The sequence below is a fragment of the Schistocerca serialis genome, chromosome 12 (genome assembly GCF_023864345.2).
Source record: "Schistocerca serialis cubense isolate TAMUIC-IGC-003099 chromosome 12, iqSchSeri2.2, whole genome shotgun sequence".
In the NCBI taxonomy this organism is placed as follows: Eukaryota; Metazoa; Arthropoda; class Insecta; order Orthoptera; family Acrididae; genus Schistocerca; species Schistocerca serialis.
The window spans coordinates 43,876,672-43,902,958 of NC_064649.1; the positions used below are offsets into that span (position 1 = coordinate 43,876,672).

Genomic DNA, 26,287 nt, shown 5'->3' on the forward strand with positions numbered 1-26,287 from the left:
TAGAAGCCATTACGTGAACTGAATTTCATTCATTTATGATTCTTTCACTGCTTTATAAACGGAAAAAATGCTAGTGCGTCAACCAAAAACGAGCTAGTGTGTCAACCAAAAATGAAATACATAAATTAATTTCAAAATCTGATCAGCCTAGATATGCAGGATAGAGCCAACATACCTCAGTAGCACAGCCATTGTTGGCAGAATGTGTGCACGGGTTGGGGCCACAGTTGGTGCAGGTGACTATTTCGTTGGGAGCTGATGTGTCCCTTTTGTTTTTGTCACCCTGTGAACAAAATATGTAACAGCCTATCTCAGGTGACCTATTTCTAGAACATCTACTAATAGTGCATGTTTTTAATTCTACACAACTAAATACTAAGAACTACACAAATAGCATACAAAAGTCTAATTACCAAAACATATATTCCTACATTTCAATTCGTGTTTGAAAAAGTCTCACTAAGATAATTTTGTTTGATTATCTACGCAAAAAAAATTCTGTCCTATCTTTGAAATGACAATTCCAGTTCATTTCTTCTATGACAAGATGCAGCTGCTGACTTAACTGTTCACAGAAAGAGAGATAGCAACATTATTTCATGAGGGGAGAACTCTTTTTTGAGGTTTTGTGATTTTGTGTGACAAAATGTGTATTCAGAGATGACCACCAAATAAACACATATGCTTGACAGACACTGACTGTAGTCCTTATAACAGTATCTTTCATACAATCACATCGAACCTACGAACTCGTGTATACAAACAACGAATGAGAGGACAGACATAGTTTACTTCTAAAGCACTCAATGGTCACTACTCTCTGAAATATTAATTACTTGTTAAACAGTGTTATTAACATCTGATGACCATGAATAAACAGCTCAAAAATGGTCAGTGAAGTAAAATATTGCTATGCTACAATGACACTCTCGGATCCACAACTCTGAACACGTCATTCTTGATCACAACACAAACATTTTAGTATGTAGTGTGCAGACTGTGGGGTGTAACTAGATATCTTGATAACTGGAAATTACTAATAGCACTATAGAAAATAATTTAAAGTGTAAGTAAGCCAATACTCAGATCCTTAAATATCAAAATTCTTTATTGGCAAAACTCACATAATGCCAAATATGTGGAAATAAACGGACAATAATTGGATAGTAAAAAGCAGCAGATTTCTTCAAAATAACAATTTTTCTGCTAATTTTGTAAGATGTCGATTTTGTGCCTTTTGAAATATAAATATGATGTCTTGAGAGCTACTGACAATTAATTTTGTACTGCCTATCCTTAATTATATGACCAACAGAGGCATCTCTGTTATGGGGGCTGAATATCATCAATAATTTCATACATCTTAGGGATTCCCCAAAAGGTAAAGGGATTTGTGGAATGTGTCAGTTAATAAAATCATGATGAAATTCAAACCTCCTAAGCTTCAGATGTCAAAAACAGGTTGAACTTTAATCCAGAGAGTACCTGCAAAGACTCCCGCTAGCTCATTTCTTGTTTATGAGTTAGCAGAGTGGGGAACAACTCCATACCTCAGGTACACTAATGTATCTCCACTGCTGTAGCATACATTTAAAAAAAGATACATATCCAGCTGGTTCTGTTAGTAACAAGTATGCTAGGCTTTTCCTACTGAGTTGTGTTCTCAATATTACACACACACACACACACACACACACACACACACACCTTTCCCAGAAACTGTATACATTTATTTCAGTCTGTATATCTGATTTCCATACCTTGTTTTGTCACTTCTCTTTTTTTTTAGTGTCCAAATTTTAGCTCTGTATAGCAAAGGCCATTATTTTTTAAGTTTCATCCTCATTTTCTTTAACATTTTATTCTTCAGAACAGTTTTGTGGGCGCTCAATGGCGAGGTCTAAGCTTTTGTCTTTTTTACGAATACTTAATTTACATTCGCATTATTGAAATTGGGACTTTCCAGTGGGCAGAGGGATGAGAGAATCTAAACAGTTAATCCTAAAGAACCAACAAGAATAATGGGAGTTGAAGAAGTCAACAGTGATTTTCCTTCAGCCAGAAAGAGTTGTGAAGCCAGTTACTCACAACTGGTAATGACAAAACCTAATCACTTAAGTTGTCTCTGATATGAGTTCAAATGTTCCAAATGTCTGACCAAATAAGAAAGTATAACATCCATGGGCAAACTGAATGCAGAAGATAAGAATATTGAAGGAATACTTAAATAGAAGTACTTCGTCTGAGATCAGGGCTAAGGGGAAGAGCAAATGTTGTGAAGTACTTAGTATGCAAATGCCAGTGAGGTTAACATTCCTGCATAAGGCACTTACATGTGAGGAGTCTAATGCAAGCCCAGTTGGTATTGCTGACAACAGATCAAGTTGAAAAACAATAACCATTGTAAACAGACAAGAAGAAGATGAAGAAGAAGAAGAAGAAGAAGAAGAACAGAGAATGTTGATACTAAAACAGCAGTAAAACAATACTACAAAATGAAGTACTGAGGTAAATGAAGAGCTTGAGACTGTTGTAAGAAAGGATAACAGCAGAGAAATGTGAACTCCAGATTATAAAGGAGCTAAGACAACATGAAAAAATGGGAAAGGAATTGACCTAGTTATGGATCTCCTCTCTCTCACCTTTTGCATTTAGTGGAAATACCACTTCATCACCTAGCACTAATCCTCAAACAACAGAGCAAGCATCAAACCCTGTCTAGAACAGTTCCAACCTAAATTCCTGACAGATTAAAAAAATTAGAGAGAGCGAGAGAGAGAGAGAGAGAGAGAGAGAGAGAGAGAGAGAGAGAGAGAGAGAGAGAGAAGACTTTCCTGGATTTCTTCACTTCCAGCATTGCTTCTCAGTTTCCCTGAAAAATATCTCTGAAACCTAAAAACCTGACTGCATGCTTTGATCACCATTCCTGTGGACAGATGTTCTGCTACTGTGGTACTCGACCACAGATACTGAGCGACAGATGGGCTTCATCAATTCTTGGACACTTCGACATGTGAAACTGTTCTTCAAAACCCATTTCTTCCATCCAGATGAAGCTGCAGAAAACCCTAAAATGCCTAGGGCCCTTACAAAGTCTCACACCTGCCTCCAAAGAACAGTGAGTTCTCCTTCAATTGAAACTTCTGGGCAAATAGGCCATGGTCGGTGTATAAAAGTTTCTCTTAACATTTCATCTCCAATTTTGGGAGACATCTTCATAGGTAAAGAGGCTAACTGCAGTCAGCACTCGAGGGAGCACCAAATATATAGACAGTATAGAGGGCACCACAGAGTATCACATGACATCGGCCGTGATATTATCTCTGGCAATGCCAACATTGTCGATTGAAAGTAATCGATTGACATTCTTACTGTGCAACACTTGACATCCAAATTTTCCTCTTTTCTGTTAAATTATTGTGGTATTTATAAATGATAGTAGCCTCTCTAAACATGTGCACATGTTAATGCAATGTTTTCAATATGATGCTAATCTCACTGAATTTTACTTCGTCATCATCCTTTCGGTGAACATGTTTTACTACGGCCAATTTATTTGTATGTCCTAGGTGGCATTTCCTCTTCCAGATGGGTATTAACATTTCTTTTCATGGTCGCAATATAAATCAGTCCATAGTTATAAGGAATTTTATATACACCTGGTGTACCCAAAGGATCAGTCCTTCTGTGACCAATATCTTTTTGGGGACTTTTGAACAACAGGTGTTGCAGATTGTTAGTAAAAGACCAGCCATGTGGCACCATTATGTCGGTGATACTTTGGTAGTATGGAAACGTGATGCACATGCGTTGGATACCTTCCTGATACATCTCGACAGTATCAATCTGAAAATCCAATTACTATGGAGACAGAGAATAACGGCCAACTGAATTTTCTGGATTTGTCTCTTATCAAGCAATGGGATAGGACATTGGGCCATAGAGAAAATAGAAAAGCCACAAGTATATAGAAAAGCCACATATACTGACCATTATCTCCATAAAGATTCCAGCTACAGTCCCAGACAAAAAAGACGTGTGATTAAAACCTTGGTGGACAGGGCGTACAAAATCTGTGAACCAACTTATTTAAAAGATGGGGTTGAACATCTATGGTCAACATTCAAGAAGAATGGTTATTCTAACATGGAGATAGATCAAGGACTTAGCCCTAGGGAGAGAATCAGGATCAACAATGAACAACAGCCACCCAAGGGGAATTTTCCTTCCATTCATTAGTAAGATTGGAGATCGGATTTGGAAAGTATTGAGCAAGTATGGTGTGAAAACTATCTTCAGACCAACCAGGAAGACAAAACAATGTTCAAGATCAGTAAAAGATATACAACAGCCTTTGGCAACCACTGGGTGTATACAAAATTCCTTATAGTTGGGGACTGGTTTATATTGGGACCACAAAAAGAAGTATTAACACCCGTCTCGTTGAACACAAGAGGATTTGCTGCCTGGCACATAGGGATAAATCAGTCATAGCGAAACATGTTTACCAGAGGGTAATTATGAAATAAAATTCAGCAAGTTGAATGTCATATCGAAAACACTGCATTATCATGTGCGCGTGCACAGAGAGGCTACTGAGATTTATAAAAACCATAATAATTTTAACGGAAAATAGTAAGGTGTTAAATCAAATAAAATTCAGGTGTCAATGTTGCACCATGAGAATGATTATTAATTACTTCCAATTGAGAATGTTGGCATTACCAGAGATAGATAACTTCATGTCATGTGCTGGACTGTGGCGATCTCTGCACTGTCTGTGTATTTGGTACTCTCTCAAGTTCTGGTCTGGTTGCAATCTGCCCCTTAACCTCAGAAGATGTCTCCCACAGTTGGATATGAACACACAAATAAGGAGAGAGGCAATGGGAATCAAGATTGCAGTCTTAGGTTGACCATTTCACAAATCACATGGAAGAAGCATTTTCCAACCTCCAAAAGCTGTTTCCTCTGGTTTGGTACAGATTCAATTGCAACCTTTTTGCAGCTTGTATTTATCTTGAACTATGGCTCCACTTCCTGCAACAACTTAACTCCATTTGAAATAACTCAAATTCACCTGGCCGTTCTTTATTCAAAGCCAGTTTCCTGGATGGTCACCAACATCTCACTGAAGTTACATCCAAACTACAGTCCTCATCAAACTAACCAACAAATAACAGTATCTCAGGCTTGACAGCTGCTATCCTTTCCACATCAAATGCTCCATTCCATACTGCTTATGTATCAACTTCTGCTCTAAAACCAAATCCCTCAATACCCGTACTAATTATCTCTCGTAGGTTTTTTTTCTCACAACTGTAGCACTGACCTAGTTGATAAATGCCCTGAGCAGTCTTCTCCTGTTCCTCTGACCAATACAGCTTTACCTTCCACAAGTAAGTTCATCATCCTGTACCACCCAGGCCTCAAAGGTCTGCATATTACTCCATCTGCGCTACAACTTTCTCACTTTGGACTAACCCTGAGAACTGTCTCTACCTGAAATCCTGCACGCCACACATCACACACTGTTACCTTTATTACTGTTGAATTCTCCAGATGACACCACAAGTAGATTAACCTGGCAGTCTTTCAAGAGGGCAGCAATATTCATTATAAAAAAAACCAGCTTTTATCTTATGTTTACCTTTTCTTCATAACCTCCACTTTTCAATCATCCCCACAGGCAACAATCTGAAAGTGCCAAGCACTGGAACCTGGGTAGCCAAGAAATGTGACTATTTCTGCTGATTCGGCTTGCACGGAATGTTTTAGATCTGGATGATGTGTTGGCTAACAAATAGAATGTGCAATGTCTCTATCTTGCTGGAAGAGTGTACTCTTCCTTGTAGCCAGGGGTATCTCTTCTAATAAGGCTGAAAGCTCATTTTCTGGAAAGACTAGACACTGGAGCTCTGTGAGATGAAGTGGAACCATAACAGTCCCAATCGACTTACTATCTATTATACCATGCCACACATTTACATAGAATTATTGATGAAAATTTGTCTCCACAAATGCACATGCATATGTAATGTTCACCATTTCTTGTACGTGGAACACAAATACCTGTAGAGATTCAGTGAGAACTTGCTGAAGGACTATGTTCTACCACCTGGGCAATGGCTTCCTCCTCATCCACACAATGTTCAAATTAAATATGACTGCAGGGCACAGCACTAATCTCATGCTGTTTAGTGAAGACAGGAGTGAACACACTCGAATCTGATACTCTGTAGTTAGTGTTCTCTGTAAGTAGCAGCAGCAGTGATTCCATTATAAAACCTGCACACAAATACCAAGTCAGCATCCTCCACAGTTGTAAATGTTGTGTGCTTAAACAGTAGAATCGGCCAACAAATCACAATCACAGTTGAAAAACTCAATTATGTAAACTTGAGCACAAAACTTGAACATCACAACAAAAATGGCAACTGATAAAATTACACCAATCTGTACATTGAAGGCTCAGGACAGTTTTTACTCATTCTAATTCTCTGGCAGTACGTATCCCATTCACAGCAAGGCAGAGACAGTGATGTTCATTGTGGAGTCAGCAACAGTGAGGTTGGATTATGGATGAATCCTTCTCCAGACTTTAAAATGATATTTTTCATGCAAAAGTTCAATACCTAGACAAAATCATGTTAATATACCAATTTGGTGGCAACATCCTCATGCGGGGAGGAATTATGAAGGATGGACTCATGAAGCTTCAAACATTTGTTGATGGTGGAAGGAATACCGTTAGTGATATGAGGCACTGCAACAAGTTGTGCAACTTGGAGAGATGTAGCTTATCCAGGCTTCCACTTGATGGACAATACACTCATCCGTACGGGTCACTCTGGTGGATGAATCTCCTGTAGGTGAATGTATCCATCACAGAGACTTGCCAGTGAGGTCTCTTGAACTTCATCCTACAGAACATGTCTGTACATTGTGGCTTCAAGAATGGATGCAGTATTTTTTCACACTCGTGTTCTTATTTATTTAATTTGTTTTCTTATTTGGCTTTTTAGGCCATCATCTGGTGGTTGTCTATAAAACTTGCTATATGTCTAAACTGACAGTGTCTTCACATTTCGTTCTTCCATTCATTTCAGTTCACAAAGATGTAATTGTTCTTGATGTTTTGACAGTTGGTTTGTGTACATAAAGTGGGAAATGTGCAAGGATATAAAATTGACCAAATAATAAAAGTAAAGGTGGTCTAATAATTTTGGTGATCTATTTATGTACAAGGTGAATATGAAAAAAGAGATAAAAATAATATAAGAATAAAATTTTTAAAAAGATGTATCAAAATGGGGAGTTAGAAAAATGTAGAATTTCACTTTGTGTACAACCAAGATGAATAATCTTATCTCCTTGTCTGGGCTATTCCTGTCTCCTGTTACTATTTTTGATATTGTGGAAAGTATGACCCACTTTCAGCACTTTAAAAATGTGCTGCTCCAGTTTCAGAACATTTTTAGTGACATGTATTGGAAACTGATGTATACTGTATGTCTTGCAGTTATCTTTTTCCTTGCTCTCTAAGTCTTGCCACACTATGTTCATGACAGGTGCTCTCTTTTTCTTGATTATGGTTCACCTTTTGGACACTGTTGTATAAAGTTACTTAAAAAATATGTAGTTATTGTTAGGAGCAATGCATAAATGCTATACTGATATTATCTTTACAGCAAAGTTAGACAAAATTACTGATCTGAAGTTAATTTGTTTTCAACTCCAGGAGTGAAAAATTTCTTTTGTCAAACATATCTGAGACATAGGATGAAAGACGTTGCAAACTTCTCTGCAGTCTGTTATGGAGTGAGTGCACAAGAAACTAGCATTTAAGTCTTCACAATGGAGAAAGTGATGGGGATACTGGTCCATACATCAAAAACAGCACTGAGGAGTCCATCTTCATCAGGGGCATGTACAAAGAACATACGGTTATTCTATAAGATATGTGGACATCAACTGCTTACAAAATGGCAACAGGGGGAGAGGAAGAGCAGTGGCATTTGTTGTTCACAAGTGTGGTTGCTCCACTTTCAGCTCTCTTTCAAATGTGCTTGTCATTTCTCTGCACCTTAGTAAAGGGATAATGGAACCTGTCATGTGTATATCTCTCATGCAAGGAGGTCATCCCCATGCTAAGTAAAAAGGAAGATCTGGGTTCTCATTAGAAAAGCCACAGAAAACATATACCAGGCTGGCCAAACTGGCTATGAACCCCTGCACCACTCGTATTAAAAAGTCTCAATTATTGCCACAATCCTGATGATGTTTTTCTCACTCTATATCCTGTTTTTTCTCTTCCTAGGTGAAGAACTTGCAAATGATGGGGGGTATAATTTTGGATTCGTATTGAGAAGATGAAAGTTATAAACATGTGGTGTAGTCAGTTGTTCCCACTATTCCTTAGTAAACCTGGAGGACATTTCAATGCCTTGATGAAATGAAATGAGATCATTTGTTCCTTCAAAGGAGGTCAATAGCCAAATTAACTGAAGAGTGTGTAGAGTTGGTCACATTTTGATTTATTTAAAGAGATTTCCAGCTGCCACTTTACTCATCATATCTTAAAAAGAGCTGCAACAAACAGGATACATCACCACATTTTTGTGACTGCATTCTGTGTGTTGATGCTCTTTTTAAGATCTCATCTACATATGTACTCTCCAAATCATTCTGAAATGTGAGACTGGGTACTTCCCACTGCACCATATATTACAGTTACTTGCAGTTCCATTTGTGTGTGAAATGACTGAAGAATGACTACTTAAGTGGCTTTTTGTGTACTGTAGTTAGGCTTATCTTGTCTTTCAGACTTTCACAAACCTGTCATACTTTGTGTATATTCAGTATCCCCTGTTAGACATATTTGGTATTCATTAATATTTTAGGATGAATCACACAAGTGTTTCATAAGTGATCTCTTTAGTGTGGACTGACTGAATTTTCCCAGTGTCCTACTAATGAAATAAAGTTTTCCACCTGCTTTTCCTGTGACTGAACTTATGTGATCATTCTGTTTCTTACCACCTCGAACTGTTACACCCAGATATTCTGATGAGTTGACTGACTCAAACTGCGACTCACTGAAACTGTAGTCATACAATATTATGTTTCCTACTTTTGTGATCATTTAAAACTATCTGACGGATTTTGCACCAACTCCTGATCTTATCACAGTCCAATTGGATGTCTGTGCAGTTTCTATTTTCGTTTTATTTTTAATATTTTTCCAGATAGTTCTTCATTACAGATAACTGCATCATCTGAAAAAAGTTTGAAGTTAATATTGTCTACTGGCTGATTAATATAGAACATGAAGAGTCATGGTTCTAACACACTTCCCTTGGCAACGTTTGTTGATGACTCCCCATCCAAGATTCTCAATAAGTGTGTGAGTCCCATACAAAATAGGATCAACAAGGATACTGAATTTATACAAAGAAGCGCATCTCAAACTATCGTAGGTCAAATGCAACTACTAAGAAACCTGAACTGGTAGATACTTGAAGGAAGATGCCAACTATCTTGGACACCAAATGATGGCTGTACAAGCAAATCTGTTTACATAAATCAAAATGTGGCCAAACTGTATTCTTCAGTTTTACAGTGTGTCTCACTTTTTCTGAACATGACTATCCGCTTGCTGAAGTTGACTGTGTTGTGTAGTTTTGCACAATCTATATATTCACTCAATGTTTTTTGTTTGAATCGTTAAGATGCACAGTCATTCCCTAAGAAGCTACACAAATGACAGTTCATATGGGCAGATTGAACCTAACAGAACTGGTATGTGGCTGCTAATGTCTGTTTCAACTCAACAGTTGTATTCTATTGGCAAGCATGTTGGTTGCTGAAGAATAGTTTATAGTATTTGTTACTGTATGGAATACTTGCAGAGTGTACAACCTACACAGTAGTCAAGAGTGACACATATATATAGGCCACAAATACTGAGAGGATAATAACTGTGGCATTGCCACTACCTAATGTCAGCTGTGGTATGTGCATGAAGTTGCTGCAATGTGTTCCAACACCTGACATAATTTAAAATAAGATTTTGAAGAAAATGTGTGTTCTATAAGCAAGGGAGAACAACGTCCAAATCAAACAGTGCAAAATCCAGGAGGGAACAACAACAGTATCAACCCTCCTATGTAAAAGATACAACCATTTCCTTGACCGACTCTCCACAGTTCCTGTCCCTTTACCACACACTGCCTTGCTCATCATTATTGATGCCAACCCCATTTACACTAACATCCCTAATGCTCATGGCCTTGCCACTGTTGAAAACTACCTTTCCAGCTCCCAATGGATTCCAAACCAATAACCTCCTTCCTAGTTTACATGACCAACTATACCCTCATACACGATTACTTTTCCTTTTAAGGTATTACTTACAAACAAATCTGGGGTATGGCTATAGGCACCTACATGGCACTGTCCAATGCCAACCTATTCATAAGCCATCTAGAGGAATCCTCCCTAAAAACCCAGAATCCTAAACCACCTTATCTTTCCAGTCTCCTGCAACCATCCAAAGTCTCACCATCTGGCCACAGAGGAGCATTCCCCTCATAACTCAAGTACTACCCAGGACCGGAGCAACTGAATTACATTCTCCACCATTCTCATCATGCCCTGGAGAAATGTCCGCAGTCCACCAAACCTACACAATATACTCGTCCATCACTACACGACCCCTGTTCCTGACCCCTTACCTCATGGTTCATATCCCTGTAACAGACCTAGATGCAAGACCTGTCCCATACATCCTCCCACCTCCACCTACTCCAGTCCCGTCACAAACCTCACTTATCCCAACAAAGGCAGGGCTACCTGTGAAATCAGCCATGTAATCTACAAGCTAAGCTGCAACCAATTTGCTGCATTCCATGTGGACATGACAACCAACAAGCTGTCTGTGCGCACAAATGGCCACTGAGAAACTGTGGCCAAGAAACAAGTGGACCATCCTATTGCTGAAGTGGTACACAACGCGACATCCTTCATTTAAATGACTGTTTCACAGCCTGTGCCATATGGATCCTTCCCACCAACACCAGCTTTTCTGAATTGTGCACATGGGAACTCTCCCTGCAATATATCCGACACTCCCATAAGCCTCCTGGCCTCAACATTTGTTAGTCACTTTTCTCACCTATCCAGTCCCTTTCCTGTTCCCATTCCAGCACTACACAGCCCTCATTCCACCAACACACCCAGTCGTTTTACTTCTTTCCTTTTCTGCAAACTGCAACCCCCCCCCCCCCCCCCCCCCCCCCCCCCGCTTCCCTGCCATCTGTCTAAACTCCCAACTGCACTTAGCTGCCCTACCCTCTCTCTACCTCATCCTTGCAGCCCAGCAGCACTTCACTGTCCCCCACCCTTACTCTGTTATTCCTTCCCCTCCCATCCCCAACCTCCTCCTAACCCCCAACCCAGTTTCCACTCCCATCGTGCACTGCTGCAGTTGCTCGCAGTATGGCTTCAGCTCCCAGAGGCTGCAGTCACATGTGTGTGAGTTGCATTTGTGTGTCTCTGTTGTCTATTTTTGACAAAGGTCTTTGATGGCTGAAAGCTTATATTGTGACAGTCTTTTTGTTGTGCCTATCTACAACTCAGCTTCTCCTCTATATGTTGAATAGTAACTTTTCTTCTCATAATATTGTAACAATATGAAAAGGTTAGATTTCTACTCACCACATAGAGGAAGCAGTAAACTGCAGACATGCACAATGAAAAAGACTGCTAAACATTTAAGCTGTTAGACAACAAATGTGCTTCTTCTGAAATAGAAAACGCACACACAAATATGCACACGCATTTTCTCCAGCCACTGGGGCTCGATTGCAGACCACAACTGATGTGAGCAGCAATCTGCTTTGGTGGATAAGGAAGTGGCATGGGGTCGGGGAGGGGTAGCGGGGTACTGGTGGAGGAAAATGTTGTGCTGCCTGTGGGAGTGTGGAGGGACGTGGTGGGGACAGGATAGCACTGCTAGGTGCAAAGTCAGGATGCTAAGCTGCAGGGCCCAGGGGGAGGGGTGGGGGGGAAGGGGGGGGCATGTGAAGAGTGAAGATAAAGGGAATTACTAATAGCTATGTTGGTGGGATAGAAGGTGTGTTTAGTACTGGATTGACAGCAGGGAAGAGGATAGGCAGTTGGAGGACAGGGACTGCAAAGACTGATGCCAGGGAGGACCTCCACCTATCTATGCCCTTCCCTGCTTCACCACCAACACACTTACTAGTCTTTTCCCCTTCTCTAATGCTCTCTTCTCCCCCCTCCCCCAACCACAACCTTCCTACTCTCTGCATCTATAAGTCCTATCCTGCCTCCATCACATCCCTGCATGCTCCCACAGACAGTACAGCATCTTCTCCCACCCCTACCCTGCTATCGCTCCTTCTCTCTGCTTCATGCCTCTTCCTTACCCACATCAGATTAGATTAGATTAGTACTTTTTCCAGAGATCATGAATATGACACTTCGTAATGATGTGGAATGTGTCAGGTTAATAAAAGGTGTCTATACAAGATATTACATTAGACAAAATATTACATGACATTCAATATTTTTTTGTTTTTTTTTTTCATTATTATTATTTCCTTCACTTTCTCAGACGTTAAGTCCGGTTAAAAATGGAGTGACGTGGACCTTGATCAAGCGTCGCTTCCTTTTAACTGTACGGTATATGTTATATTGCATTTAGGAACTTTCGGGTAATTGAACATGTATCAATAATTACGGATTTCTGTAGTTGTATACATATGTTTGGATGTAGCTGTATTGCATTGATGTACTGGTGGATATTGTGTGGTATGACTCCTGTAGTTGATAGTATAATTGGTGTGATGTCAACTTATCCTGATGCCACATGTCTTTGACTTCCTCAGCCAGTTGGATGTATTTTTCAATTTTTTCTCCTGTTTTCTTTTGTATATTTGTTGTATTGGGTATGGATATTTCGATTAGTTGTGTTAATTTCTTCTTTTTATTGGTGAGTATGATGTCAGGTTTGTTATGTGGCGTTGTTTTATCTGTTATAATGGTTCTGTTCCAGTATAATTTGTATTCATCATTCTCCAGTACATTTTGTGGTGTATACTTGTATGTAGGAACGTGTTGTTTTAAAAGTTTATGTTGTAAGGCAAGCTGTTGATGTATTATTTTTGGGACATTGTCATGTCTTCTGGGGTATTCTGTATTTGCTAGTATTGTACATCCACTTGTGATGTGATCTACTGTTTCTATTTGTTGTTTACAAAGTATGCATTTATCCGTTGTGGTATTGGGATCTTTAATAATATGCTTGCTGTAATACCTGGTGTTTATTGTTTGATCCTGTATTGCAATCATGAATCCTTCTGTCTCACTGTATATATTACCTTTTCTTAGCCATGTGTTGGTTGCGTCTTGATCGATGTGTGGCTGTGTTAGATGATACGGGTGCTTGCCATGAAGTGTTTTCTTTTTCCAATTTTCTTTCTTCGTATCTGTTGATGTTATGTGATCCAAAGGGTTGTAGAAGTGGTTATGAAATTGCAGTGGTGTAGCCGATGTATTTATATGAGTGATTGCCTGTGTGTATTTTGCTAGTTTCTGCTCGTTCTAGAAAGAATTTTCTTAAATTGTCTACCTTTCCATAATGTAGGTTTTTTATGTCGATAAATCCCTTTCCTCCTTCCTTTCTGCTTAATGTGAATCTTTCTGTTGCTGAATGTATGTGATGTATTCTATATTTGTGGCATTGTGATCGTGTGAGTGTGAGTGTATTGAGTGCTTCTAGGTCTGTGTTACTCCATTTCACTACTCCAAATGAGTAGGTCAATATTGGTATGGCATAAGTATTTATAGCTTTTGTCTTGTTTCTTGCTGTCAATTCTGTTTTCAGTATTTTTGTTAGTCTTTGTCTATATTTTTCTTTTAGTTCTTCTTTAATATTTGTATTATCTATTCCTATTTTTTGTCTGTATCCTAGATATTTATAGGCATCCGTTTTTTCCATCGCTTCTATGCAGTCGCTGTGGTTATCCAATATGTAATCTTCTTGTTTAGTGTGTTTTCCCTTGACTATGCTATTTTTCTTACATTTGTCTGTTCCAAAAGCCATACTTATATCATTGCTGAATCCTTCTGTTATCTTTAGTAATTGGTTGAGTTGTTGATTTGTTGCTGCCAGTAGTTTTAGATCATCCATGTATAGCAAATGTGTGATTTTGTGTGGGTATGTTCCAGTAATATTGTATCCATAATTTGTATTATTTAGCATGTTGGATAGTGGGTTCAGAGCAAGGCAGAACCAGAAAGGACTTAATGAGTCTCCTTGGTATATTCCACGCTTAATCTGTATTGGCTGTGATGTGATATTATTTGAATTTGTTTGGATATTAAGTGTGGTTTTCCAATTTTTCATTACTATGTTTAGGAACTGTATCAATTTAGGATCTACTTTGTATATTTCCAATAATTATCAGTTGCTCTTTACATCCTCGTGCTCCTTTGCAACAGCCTTTTTGTTCTTCATTTATAATTTTGTTCTGTCTTGTATGTGTCATTAATTTCTGTTTAATGACTGAAGTTAATATTTTGTATATTGTTGGTAGGCATGTTATGGGGCGATATTTAGCTGGGTTCGCTGTGTCTGCTTGATCTTTAGGTTTCAGATATGTTATTCCGTGTGTAAGTGTATCAGGGAATGTGTATGGGTCTGCAATGTAACTGTTAAATAATTTATAAAAACAAAGATGAGGTGACTTACCGAACAAAAGCGCTGGCAGGTCGATAGACACACAAACAAACACAAACATACACACAAAATTCAAGCTTTCGCAACAAACTGTTGCCTCATCAGGAAAGAGGGAAGGAGAGGGGAAGACGAAAGGAAGTGGGTTTTAAGGGAGAGGGTAAGGAGTCATTCCAATCCCGGGAGCGGAAAGACTTACCTTAGGGGGAAAAAAGGACAGGTATACACTCGCACACAAGCACATATCCATCCACACATACAGACACAAGCAGACATATTTAAAGACAAAGACTCTTTGTCTTTAAATATGTCTGCTTGTGTCTGTATGTGTGGATGGATATGTGCTTGTGTGCGAGTGTATACCTGTCCTTTTTTCCCCCTAAGGTAAGTCTTTCCGCTCCCGGGATTGGAATGACTCCTTACCCTCTCCCTTAAAACCCACTTCCTTTCGTCTTCCCCTCTCCTTCCCTCTTTCCTGATGAGGCAACAGTTTGTTGCGAAAGCTTGAATTTTGTGTGTATGTTTGTGTTTGTTTGTGTGTCTGTCGACCTGCCAGCGCTTTTGTTCGGTAAGTCACCTCATCTTTGTTTTTATATATAATTTTTCCCACGTGGAATGTTTCCTTCCATTATATTGTTAAATAATTTAGTTAGATGTGAATGTGTTGAGGTGAACTTCTTTAACCAGAAATTTGCTATTTTATCATTTCCAGGGGCTTTCCAATTGTTTATTATTATTATTATTACTATTATTATTATTTTGTGGGGGTTGGGAAATTACCCATTTACTATATCCAAAAATTCATTTGATGAGTAGAAGGAGTTGCCATTAAGAAATTCTTTTAATTTCCTTTTAAATGCTACATGGCTATCTGTCAGACTTTGGATGCTATTAGGTAAGTGATCAAAGACTTATGTGGCAGCATAATTTACCACCTTCTGAGCCAAAGTTAGATTTAACCTTGACTAGCGAAGATCATCCTTTCTCCTAGTGTTACTTTTGAATTCGTTCGGATTGTTAATACCAAATTTCATAAGTGAATATATATATTGTGAGGCTACAGTGAAGACTTCTAGCTCTTTAAATAAGTGTCTGCAGGATGATCTTGGATGAGCTCCAGCAATTATTCTGATTACACGCTTTTGTGCAATGAACATTCTTTTACTCAATGATGAATTACCCCACGATATGATGCCATACGAAAGCAGAGAATGAAAATAGGCGTGGTAAGCTAATTTACTCAGATGTATATCACCAAAATTTGCAATGACCCTAATAGCATAAGTAGCTGAACTCAAACGTTTCAGCAGATCCTCAGTGTGTTTTTTCCAATTCAACCCCTCATCAATGCATACACCTAGCAATTTTGAATATTCTACCTTAGCTGCCGATTTCTGATCGAAGTCTATGTATATTAATGGGGTCATTCCATTTACTGTGTGAAACTGTATATACTGTGGTTTGTCAAAGTTTAATGAGAGCCCATTTGCAGAGAACCACTTAATGATTTTCTGAAAAACATCGTTTACAATTTCACCAGTTAATTCTTGTCTGTCAGGTGTGATAGCCATACCTGTATCATCGGAAAAAAGTACTAGCTTTGTATCTTTGTGAATATAGAATGGCAAGTCATTACTATATATTAAGAAAAGCAGAGGACCCAAGACCGAACCTTGCGGCACCCCATTCTTGATTGTTCCCCAGTTCGAGAAATCACCAGTTTTTGCATAATATGTGAACTGTTTATTTCAAATTTCTGCACTCTTCCAGTCAGGTACGATTTAAACCATTTGAGCACCGTCCCATTCATACCAAAGTACTTGAGCTTATCTAGAAGTATTACATGATTTACACAATCAAAAGCCTTTGATACATCACAAAAAATCCCAACAGGTGACTTCCGGTTACTCAGAGCATTAAATATTTCATTAGTGAAAGTATATATAGCATTTTCCGTTGAGAAACCCTTCTGGAAACCAAACTGACATTTTGTTAAAACTTTATTTTTACAAAGGTGTGAAGCTACTCCACAATACATTACTTTTTCAAGAATTTTGGATAAGGCAGTCAGAAGAGAGATTGGGCGGTAGTTGTTGACATCAGATGGATCCCCTTTTTTATGCAGTGGTTTAACAATGGCATACTTCAGTCTATTTGGGAAAATACCTTGCTTCAGAAAGCTATTACATATGTGAGCATCCACCCCAGCAGATTTCTGTTCACGTCAGTTGTAATCTGCAGTCAGGAACCAGTGGCCAGAGACAGTGACTCTCATGTGTGTGTGTGCGTGCATGTGTCTGTGTCTGTGTCTGTGTCTGTGTGTGTGTGTGTGTGTGTGTGTCCTTTATATTTTGAGAGAATTACTTTTTTGTCTGAAACCTTAAATGTTATCACTGTATCACTGTGCCTGTCTGCAAATGACCCACTAAATAACACTGATGATCGTTCCATTACATTTCAGGCATGCAGCCACATAAATTCGGCGGTTGCATGCCCGAAATTTTATGGAACAGTCTTTATGCCACGAAAACGTGAAGGAACACTGATGATTGTTTACAAAGCAGAGTACACAGTAAGGGACTGAATACTCATTGACTGATAGAAAGAATGTCAAGTCAGATGGCCAGAAAAAGCTAAGGCTCACACTACTGTGTACTTGATTCCAACTACATTACCATGTAGTGACACGTGAGAAACCCAAGAAAATATGATGAAGTGTCTCCCTAACTCCTTATCTCTTATTATGCTTAGTTGCTTTCTCCTTACTGATTGTTTTTTCCCAGCATCTCACTATTTCCAGGTGCTGCCATCTGTGAACAGGGATCTAATTGCACTCCTATCCTTTCCTCTTCCTGTGTTATATAACTTTCTACCATCTTGCTAGGCACACTGCAGCATCAGAAGTGTGTGAACCTATGCATATGTAACCTTGCCGATCTGAAGAAGAATGAGTGTTTAACAGTTTATCAACAATTTGTCTCCACTTCTCCATGTGTCTAATCTGTCACTCATCACCTTCAGATAAGGATGAGTGGCAGTCTGTCCTCTCATCTATTGTTTACAAGAACAACCTAAAGTATGAAACATACAGCAATTAATGTTTTCAATTGCTAGCAATAATTATTTCCACTTTTGTTAAGTGTCAAAATACAAAATGTAGCAAGGTAAAATGAATGCAAATGTAAGAAACAATGACAGTGGCTTGCTAGGAGATAAAGTTTCAAGTGATATAAGTAATCAGCTGTGAGTCAGACTTTCATGATCTCAAATGCTGATTAGTGTGTGACTCTCAGTTCTCAAACATTCACATTTATGCAATAAGCGTCTTTCTGTAACAATGTTTACTTATGTTAATGTGTTACTGTCACAAAAACTTTCAATTTGACAGGTCTCAAGATCATAACCTTGTAACATGTGAGGATGAACAACACAAAACACAACATAATGCTGGTCATTCTGCATGCAGTCCCTTACTGTCGTAAATGGAAGAAATTTACAAAGATTGTAGTGACAATTCTGTCTGTTGAACTACTTAGAACCTATGCTTTACCTTTTCTTTACACGCCCTCCCTCCCCCAACCCACTATTTTAACATTTTATGGGTAAGTTACATATTCCAAATATTCTTCTACTATTTTTTTATGGCTTCTCAGGTTTGCAACAGCCTCATTCCACGTTTTTGAAACCTTTTTTATGAAGAGCTATAATTGTGTGTGTGTAATGGAATATATTTGGTCAATATCAGAACATTCAGACTTAATCCAGATATTTACCTGTCTAATTCACTTGATCATTTTATGTTTTACAGTACACATTACATTCTTTATATCTGATACCTGCACTACAGTAGAACTAGTTTCAATATTTCAACACCTGAAAGCAATCATAAAGTAAATAAGTGCTAATTAGAGACTAACAAATGAAATTTAAATTACAAATTGAGGAGAAAGCCTTTTTTTCTTATTAAATAATCCCACATATTCTGCATGAACTAGTCTCTTGTCTATAGGCTCCTAGACCTACACAAGCACCAACTATATAGCGGATCAGCCTAAAACAAATGCACTAATGAAAAAGCAAAGGCTATAAATTCAAAACATTATTACTTGTGATTTCTGGAACACTTTACTTCTGTTCTGCTCCAAAAAGAAAGTACATAGCACACAGACACATAGGTGTTTCAAACTATGAAATGGATAGATGATTATATAAATGTGACAGAGTATGCCTATAAAGATCACTGTTTACAGGAGATGTGGAAGCTCAGTATTGATGCACATTATAGTTACAAGAACTGTTCATCTAAGATGATGTCAAAAACAGGTCTTTAATACATTTACAAGAAAAGGGTGGAATTCACAGAAAATCATTTTAAATAATACAGAACATATTATACACATGAATTTACAAATTATATAAATGTTTGAAAAATATATTTCATTGTAAATTTTTATCTGACTGCAGCTACTTCTAATTCTGTTAAAATCAGAAAAGAAAATAATTATGTATATACAGCAGCTGTAGCTTAGACATAAAGTATTAGTATTTAATTTCTTAATAAAAAGAAAATAGTGTGAAAAGTGTGTTTGGTTTGTTTCTAGCAACTATGTTTAGAAACTTCAGCATTGTGATTTTTCCCAGTACCACTTCCCCCTTTCCCCAGAAATTCTTATCAGTGTATAAAAAATAATTCTTTAATGGAATTTCAAAGTATTTTCACACATTTATTCAGTCAAACATTATATTTAAGGCATGGACAGATGAGAAGGAAGAGAGCAGTTTTTCAATTTATCAAGACTGAGTAACTTACTTCTGGAAATGATATGTACAACATGCCATATTTGAGTTTGTTTTCAGATTCCAGTTTCAATGATTTTATTCTAATTTTAATTTGGAGTATAAACCAGTTCTTTGTATCAAGTATAAGTTAGTAAACAGGCATAAGTCAAATACTGGATATGAAATGAAACACGAACCACTCCAATCAGCAATAATATTAATATGAAATTAGTGTCACCAGGCTGGGCTAAGAGAATCAAATTTTCCTTACAAGCATTAAATAAGGTTTGTTATTTGCATTATGAATCTCGTAAAGAGCAACTCAAGGTCAGCTAATAAGCTTTTACTTACTACCACACTCCCCAGATTTTCCATGCAAACATGAACCCAGCTACAATAAAATAATTTGCACTATATTTTAAGACATGAAGCACAGATGCAAAATGTACTTCAAAATTTGTTATCCATATCATAGCAAATGATTCTCTCATCCACAGAAATCTATTTACAAACTTTTATAGTGCTGCTGTCTACATGAAACTTTTTGAAACCCTTGTTCAGCTAAACTAATTATGCTCCCTTCTTTGCTGAGATATTTAAAAGTAATCTAACTGTGACTGATATTATGAGATCATTATTATATATAATAACATATAATAATTAATACCAATAATAAAAGAAGTTCTCTCTCTGAATCTGATTCTCTGTGGCATACCTGTGGTGGAACAATAAAACAAAGAATCAGATCAACCAGACAACTTGAAAATAAAGTTGCTTTCCTATGTAAAGTAAGTCTCACAAAGAAGTGTACAACTGAGTAAATATATTCACATATGAAAATTTATATTTTTGTTAATAATGCTATATTTGTTATGACAAATTATGCAAAATGGCATTGAAAGAAAAAGTTTGTGGTAATTACGTCGCAACAGAAAAGATATGAATGAAACCATGGCAGAACTACCAGTTCATTATAAACTGTTTCATGGCAGTGATGAAGAAACCCAACTGATCTTAACAAAAATATATACAACTGTCAGTTTTATGAATAATTAAAAGAGAGATATAGTCTGAGCTGTCTGAAGTCATATAAAAAAGAAAACCATCCATGAGGAAGAGCATTTAGAATTTCAAATGAACTGTACAGTACTTTATATAAGTTTCATATAGTGTGATTTTATACAGGGTTCATCGTTTTAAAGGCGCACGCAATTACATCTCACAAAGTTTATTTTAAGAATGCACTCATATGTCACATTAGGATCACCAATTATGTGTAGAATCACAAATGTGCTCCTACGCATGCATTATTTGGAAATATATTAAATTTTTATGTTGTCTCCTTACAGATAGGTGTAGATACATATGAAATATATTTGAGTACAGGTGATATTTAGAAATAAAAAATGTAATATTTTCATGTAAAACCTCATTTTTCCTTATCAGTGAAAACTCAGAACACTGTCAAAGACCAAGATGAAATGAGGTGACAACTCAGAATATTCTATGAACATGATGAATATCATATTGTAATAATACATGGTTAAGTATTAAAAGTTACTGTAGGGCTATGCGTGTTGCAAAGCTTTCCATACAATGAATTAATGCTGAACTATTTATTACTCAGACTATGTGCTTCTGCTTATTATTTATTGTAGGGTGCTGCATTTCGGGAAATCTTATTGTAGCTTGTTATGCCACAGAGCTAATACAAAGGTCTCAGAACCATGAAATTATACAGTTGATTTTCCCTGTTACTTACATCCGAGTACCTGGTGAAACATTATTAATGGACATTACTTTGACCTAGATTTCAGGTTATTATCTCAATATATACCATTAATCTAGGTCTAAAAGATGGGCAGTTAGTAAAACAAGTGGTGTGTGAGTGTTTCTTTCTCATATAGAATGGTTTCTCAATTGGATTTATTTTATTTGAACTCTGTCTCACAATTTAACATGCTATAAAATGACTTTTTTTAATTCAGATTCTTCATCTAATAAATGCTTCTTGTACTCAAACATGTATGATTCTCATACCTTCAGAATTATATGCAATTTTTCATAGAATCAGTTAGTTAAGGATTGGAGTGTAACATTTCAATGTCAGTGGAATACCTAAAGATGAAGTACATACTCAGGTTTGACAAAATCCAAGGAAAAAAATTAAAAAGGAACATAACTGTTTATATTACATGTCCATAATTTTATGATGGGAACACATGGCCTGTAACTCCAAGTACAACTGCATGAATTCGAAATATAATTCTCTATGTGTACCATTCGGGTAGTGTAAATGTAGACACTGAATTCATCAACAGAGACATTGTTTTTCCGTGCATTGGCCCATGATGTACAACTTACTGTTGTTGTCACTGTACTGAAATAACAGGAACCATAAATTCCACTTTAATGTACCCTATTAATGACATTTGTCAATGGTTGCTCAGATGAAATTTATTACTGAAATCCTAGACAGTGTGGTCACATTAGTATGATTCCAATTGTAGTTAAATGCAGAGAACAGGTTGGTAGTCATTTAGATACTAAGACCAGCAAAGGTTTAGTGCTTATTGTGAAAGAAATGCTACACCACAAGCAGCCACAGGATACCACAGTAGAAGAATTAAGAAATTAAAAATACAGAGTATATTAAAAAAGTAGTACTACTTAAAGCAAGTGAGAAATGTCAACTCCAGGGAATTTTTCTTTACTTTCTGGAAATTCATGGAAATGGGACACAACAGTGTATGTCCTTTTATGTATGATTCTGAAGATGCACTATTACATAAAATCAAAATGACTCATTATATTGGAATGAAGAATATTATTACTTTACTGAAGCTGGGACAACTGTTAAAAAGCCCACTGTGTCCTAGGTAAATGACATTGCTTTCAGAAATTTTCAGACACTACTTGCTCCTTCTCATAGAATAACAACCAATATACCCTGCAAATAGGGTGAAGATGCATTTGCAAGATTCAAGACTGATTACAAAAGAACAGTTGCAACTAGACAGCTCAAAAGCCCACAATATGCTGTTCTGCAGGGCCTGAGCACTTTGACATAGGCTAAAACAGCGTAACAAGTCAAAAGATCAAGATTTCAATACTCCTGAAGGTACCTATGTTTTCTGTTCCTGGCTTCATAGTGAAATGGAAACATGAAGGGATGCCTAAAGCCAAGATGTAACCTAAAAGGTCACACATACTTATCTATGAAGATCATAAGCAGCTGTAAAAGGTGAGCTGACCAATCAGGAAAAACCATCTGCCACTTAAATAAATGTGTCTACACCAAATCCCAATTAATTCATAGCAATGACAGTGTGGAGTTAGTCACATAAAATTGGTTGATATGGAAAAGTTTCTGCCTGCTAGTCACACATTACGCAGATGGTTGCCAGGTGCTCTATGATCTAATAAGTTTTGTCACAAGACAGTGAGACAATAGAAAGACTCAGAAAGAAAACTGTACACTTGGAAAAATCCTGTTAAGTGTTGTATAATTGCCCCTGTATCACCTCTAGTGAAATTTTGTGTTGGAAGCTTACAATGTGCTTCTGTATGTAACAGACATAGCGTCAGGCCCTTTTATGTGACAGTGTCACAAAAGAGAAACTGAGTACAATTACTCCTTATTTACTGTCTATAGTCTAAGAGAACTGTGGGAACCCCTAAATAGGCATGGAATAAATGCATTCAGGGGGGCTAGAAAACTTAATACTGCAGCAATGACAAGGTCAATAACATCAAAAGTTAAAGATAATCAAACCAATCAGGATTGATAGAGTGAAGAAATGAACTTTGCAGTGCTAAAGACTGAGAAGGGACTGAATAAAGTAATTATTGTTCACTAAAAAGTGCGTTTGACCATCATAAGTTCTGATATCCACTAATACATCAGAAACTACAATATTACCACACAGTTAATATAGGTGGGCTTACATTTGGAATCCAAAACAGCCTAAAGCTTCATGAAGGCTGATATAAAGGGTGGTCCATTGATTGTGATTGGGCCAAATATCTCACGAAATAAGAGTCGAAAGAAAAAACTACAAAGAACAAAACTTGTCTAGCTTGAAGGGGGGGAACCAGATGGCGCTATGGTTGGCCCACTAGATGGTGCTGCCATAGGTCAAACGGATATCAACTGTGTTTTATTAAATAGGAACCCCCATTTTTTGTTACATATTCATGTAGTACATAAAGAAATATGAATTTTTTAGTTGGACCACTTTTTTTGCTTTGTGATAGATGGTGCTGTAATAGTCACAAACATATGGCTCACAATTTTAGATGAACAATTGGTAACAGATAGGTTTTTTAAATTAAAATACAGAATGCAGGTACGTTTGAACATTTTATTTCGGTTGTTCCAATGTGATACATGTACCTTTGTGAACTTATCGTGTCTGAGAATGCATGCTGTTACAGCATGATTACCTGTAAATACCACATTAATGCAATAAATGCTCAAAATGATGTCCCTCAACCTCAATGCATTTGGCAATACATCTAACGACATTCCTCTCAACAATGAGTAGTTCGCCTTCCGTAATGTTCGCACATGCATTGACAATGCGCTGACACATGTTGTCAGGCGTTGTCAGTGGATCATGATAGCAAATATCCTTCAACTTTCCCCACAGAAAGAAATCCAGGGATGTCAGATCCGGTGACCATGCGGGCCATGGTATGGTGTTTCGATGACCAATCCACCTGTCATGAAATATGCTATTCAGTACCGCTTCAACCACACATGAGCTATGTGCCGGACATCCATCATGTTGGAAGTACATCGCCATTCTGTCATGCAGTGAAACATCTTGTAGTAACATCAGTAGAACATTCATAGGAAATCAGCATGCATTGCACCATTTAGATTGCCATCAATAAAATGGGGGCCAATTATCCTTCCTCCCATAAAGCCACACCATACATTAACCCACCAAGTTCGCTGATGTTCCACTTGTCGCAGCCATCGTGGATTTTCCATTGCCCAATAGTGCATATTATGCCGGTTTACGTTACCGCTGTTGGTGAATGATGCTTCGTCGCTAAATAGAATGCGCATTTGTGTGCTACTGATGTGCAGATTAGTTGCGACAGCAACTAAAACACCTATTTGGGCATCATCATTTGTTGCAGGTCATGGTTGATGTTTCAGATGTGGCTGAACACTTCCTGTTTCCTTAAATAATGTAGCTATCTGGTGAACAGTCTGGACACTTGGATGATGTCATCCAGGATACCGAGCAGCGTACATAGCACATGCCCATTGGGCATTTTGATCACAATAGCCATACATCAACATGATATTGACCTGTTCCACAGTTGGTAAATGGTCCCTTTTAACACGGGTAATGTATCAAATACCATCTGCATTGGCAGAATTTTATGTGGTATCATGTACTTATATGTTTGTGACTATTACAGCGCCATCTATCACAAACCGAAAAAAGTGGTCCAACTAAAACATTCATATTTCTTTATGTACTACACGAATATGTAATAAAAAATGGGGGTTCCTATTTTAAAAAATGCAGCTGAAATCCATTTGACCTATGGCAGCGCCATCTACTGGGCCAACCATTGCGCCATCTGGTTTCCCCCTTCAAGCTAGATGAGTCTTTGAAGTTTTTTCGTTTGATGCTTATTCTGTGAGATATTTGATCCGGTCACTATCAATGGACCACCCTGTATACAAATTCTGTATGAAGGATAATGGTATTTTATGCCAATTGGCACAATGAAAAGGTTCAATTTCTCAAGAAACGTTGGAGAACTGTAATGTGCCCTTAATTATTCTTTCAGATTTTCAAATCTGGTGATTATTGGGAACATTTCTGCCCATGTGATCAGAAGCATTTTTATTCTGGAAGACACAATAATCTGCTGTGTACAATGGGCACCATTCAATGAGTAGGCTCACCAATAATGATTTTGTAGACTGTTCCAGATAACCAGCCTTCCACTTTGTTTATAGGGCTCAATAGATACCATGATGTGAGTTCCCAAACCAGTTCATTTCTTCTGTATGCCTCTCAGTTAGAAAAAGCCAGTTTAGATTCTAAGCTTGTCATGGTGTTCCCTATACACAAACAACTCTTGTAGTGTGAAACTGTGGGAAACAGCACAACGTGTTACAAGTACCCAGTTGTGCGCAGTCCAGCTGAAGCCCCTTTTTCTTGTTTCACCTGGTATATAGCTCTACTCCTGCAGTGTTGTTAATGTATGTCTCATTGCCTTTGTTAGCTATGTGTTCATGCATATTCAGCCATTTCTGTGGCAGTGGTCCTTTTGTATGAAGTTCCAATCCTCTTTAATGTGCTCCTGTCTATTGATTTAGTTAAGTTTTCCTTCAACTCTCAACTTAAGGCTTAATCTCTGAGTGATGTTTATGTTTACTATTGTTTGACAGATGGAGTATTACTGCAATTGTGTATGCAAGTCTGTGCAATAGATACTTTCAGTTTAGATGCTCTTTGAAATTTCAAAATTGTTGTCACAAATGTAACTGCAATTTGACCCCGTCAGAAGTCAAAGGGCTGATTGTATAAAAGTTGCTGACTGGAGAAAAAATTTGATCTTAGCTCAGAAAATGAACGCAGTTCAAGAACTTGCTATATTATGTAACAATTTGCTACGTTATATAACATTAATACTAAACTTGATCAACTGAATGAGGTTCACTGTTGATCTAAATCAGCATGAGACACGCTTGGCAAAACCACTAAATCA

At 37.6% G+C, this 26,287-nt stretch overlaps 1 protein-coding gene across 1 annotated transcript in view; it reads right to left on the reverse strand.

Annotated features, from left to right (window-relative positions):
- Window positions 1-26,287, reverse strand: part of LOC126428288 (glutamate-gated chloride channel) — a 444,803-nt gene that overhangs the window by 14,268 nt on the left and 404,248 nt on the right. Inside the window, exon 12 of the mRNA XM_050090205.1 lies at window positions 176-283. Coding sequence (XP_049946162.1) covers window positions 176-283 — 108 coding nt within the window. The remainder of the gene's footprint in view (window positions 1-175; window positions 284-26,287) is intronic.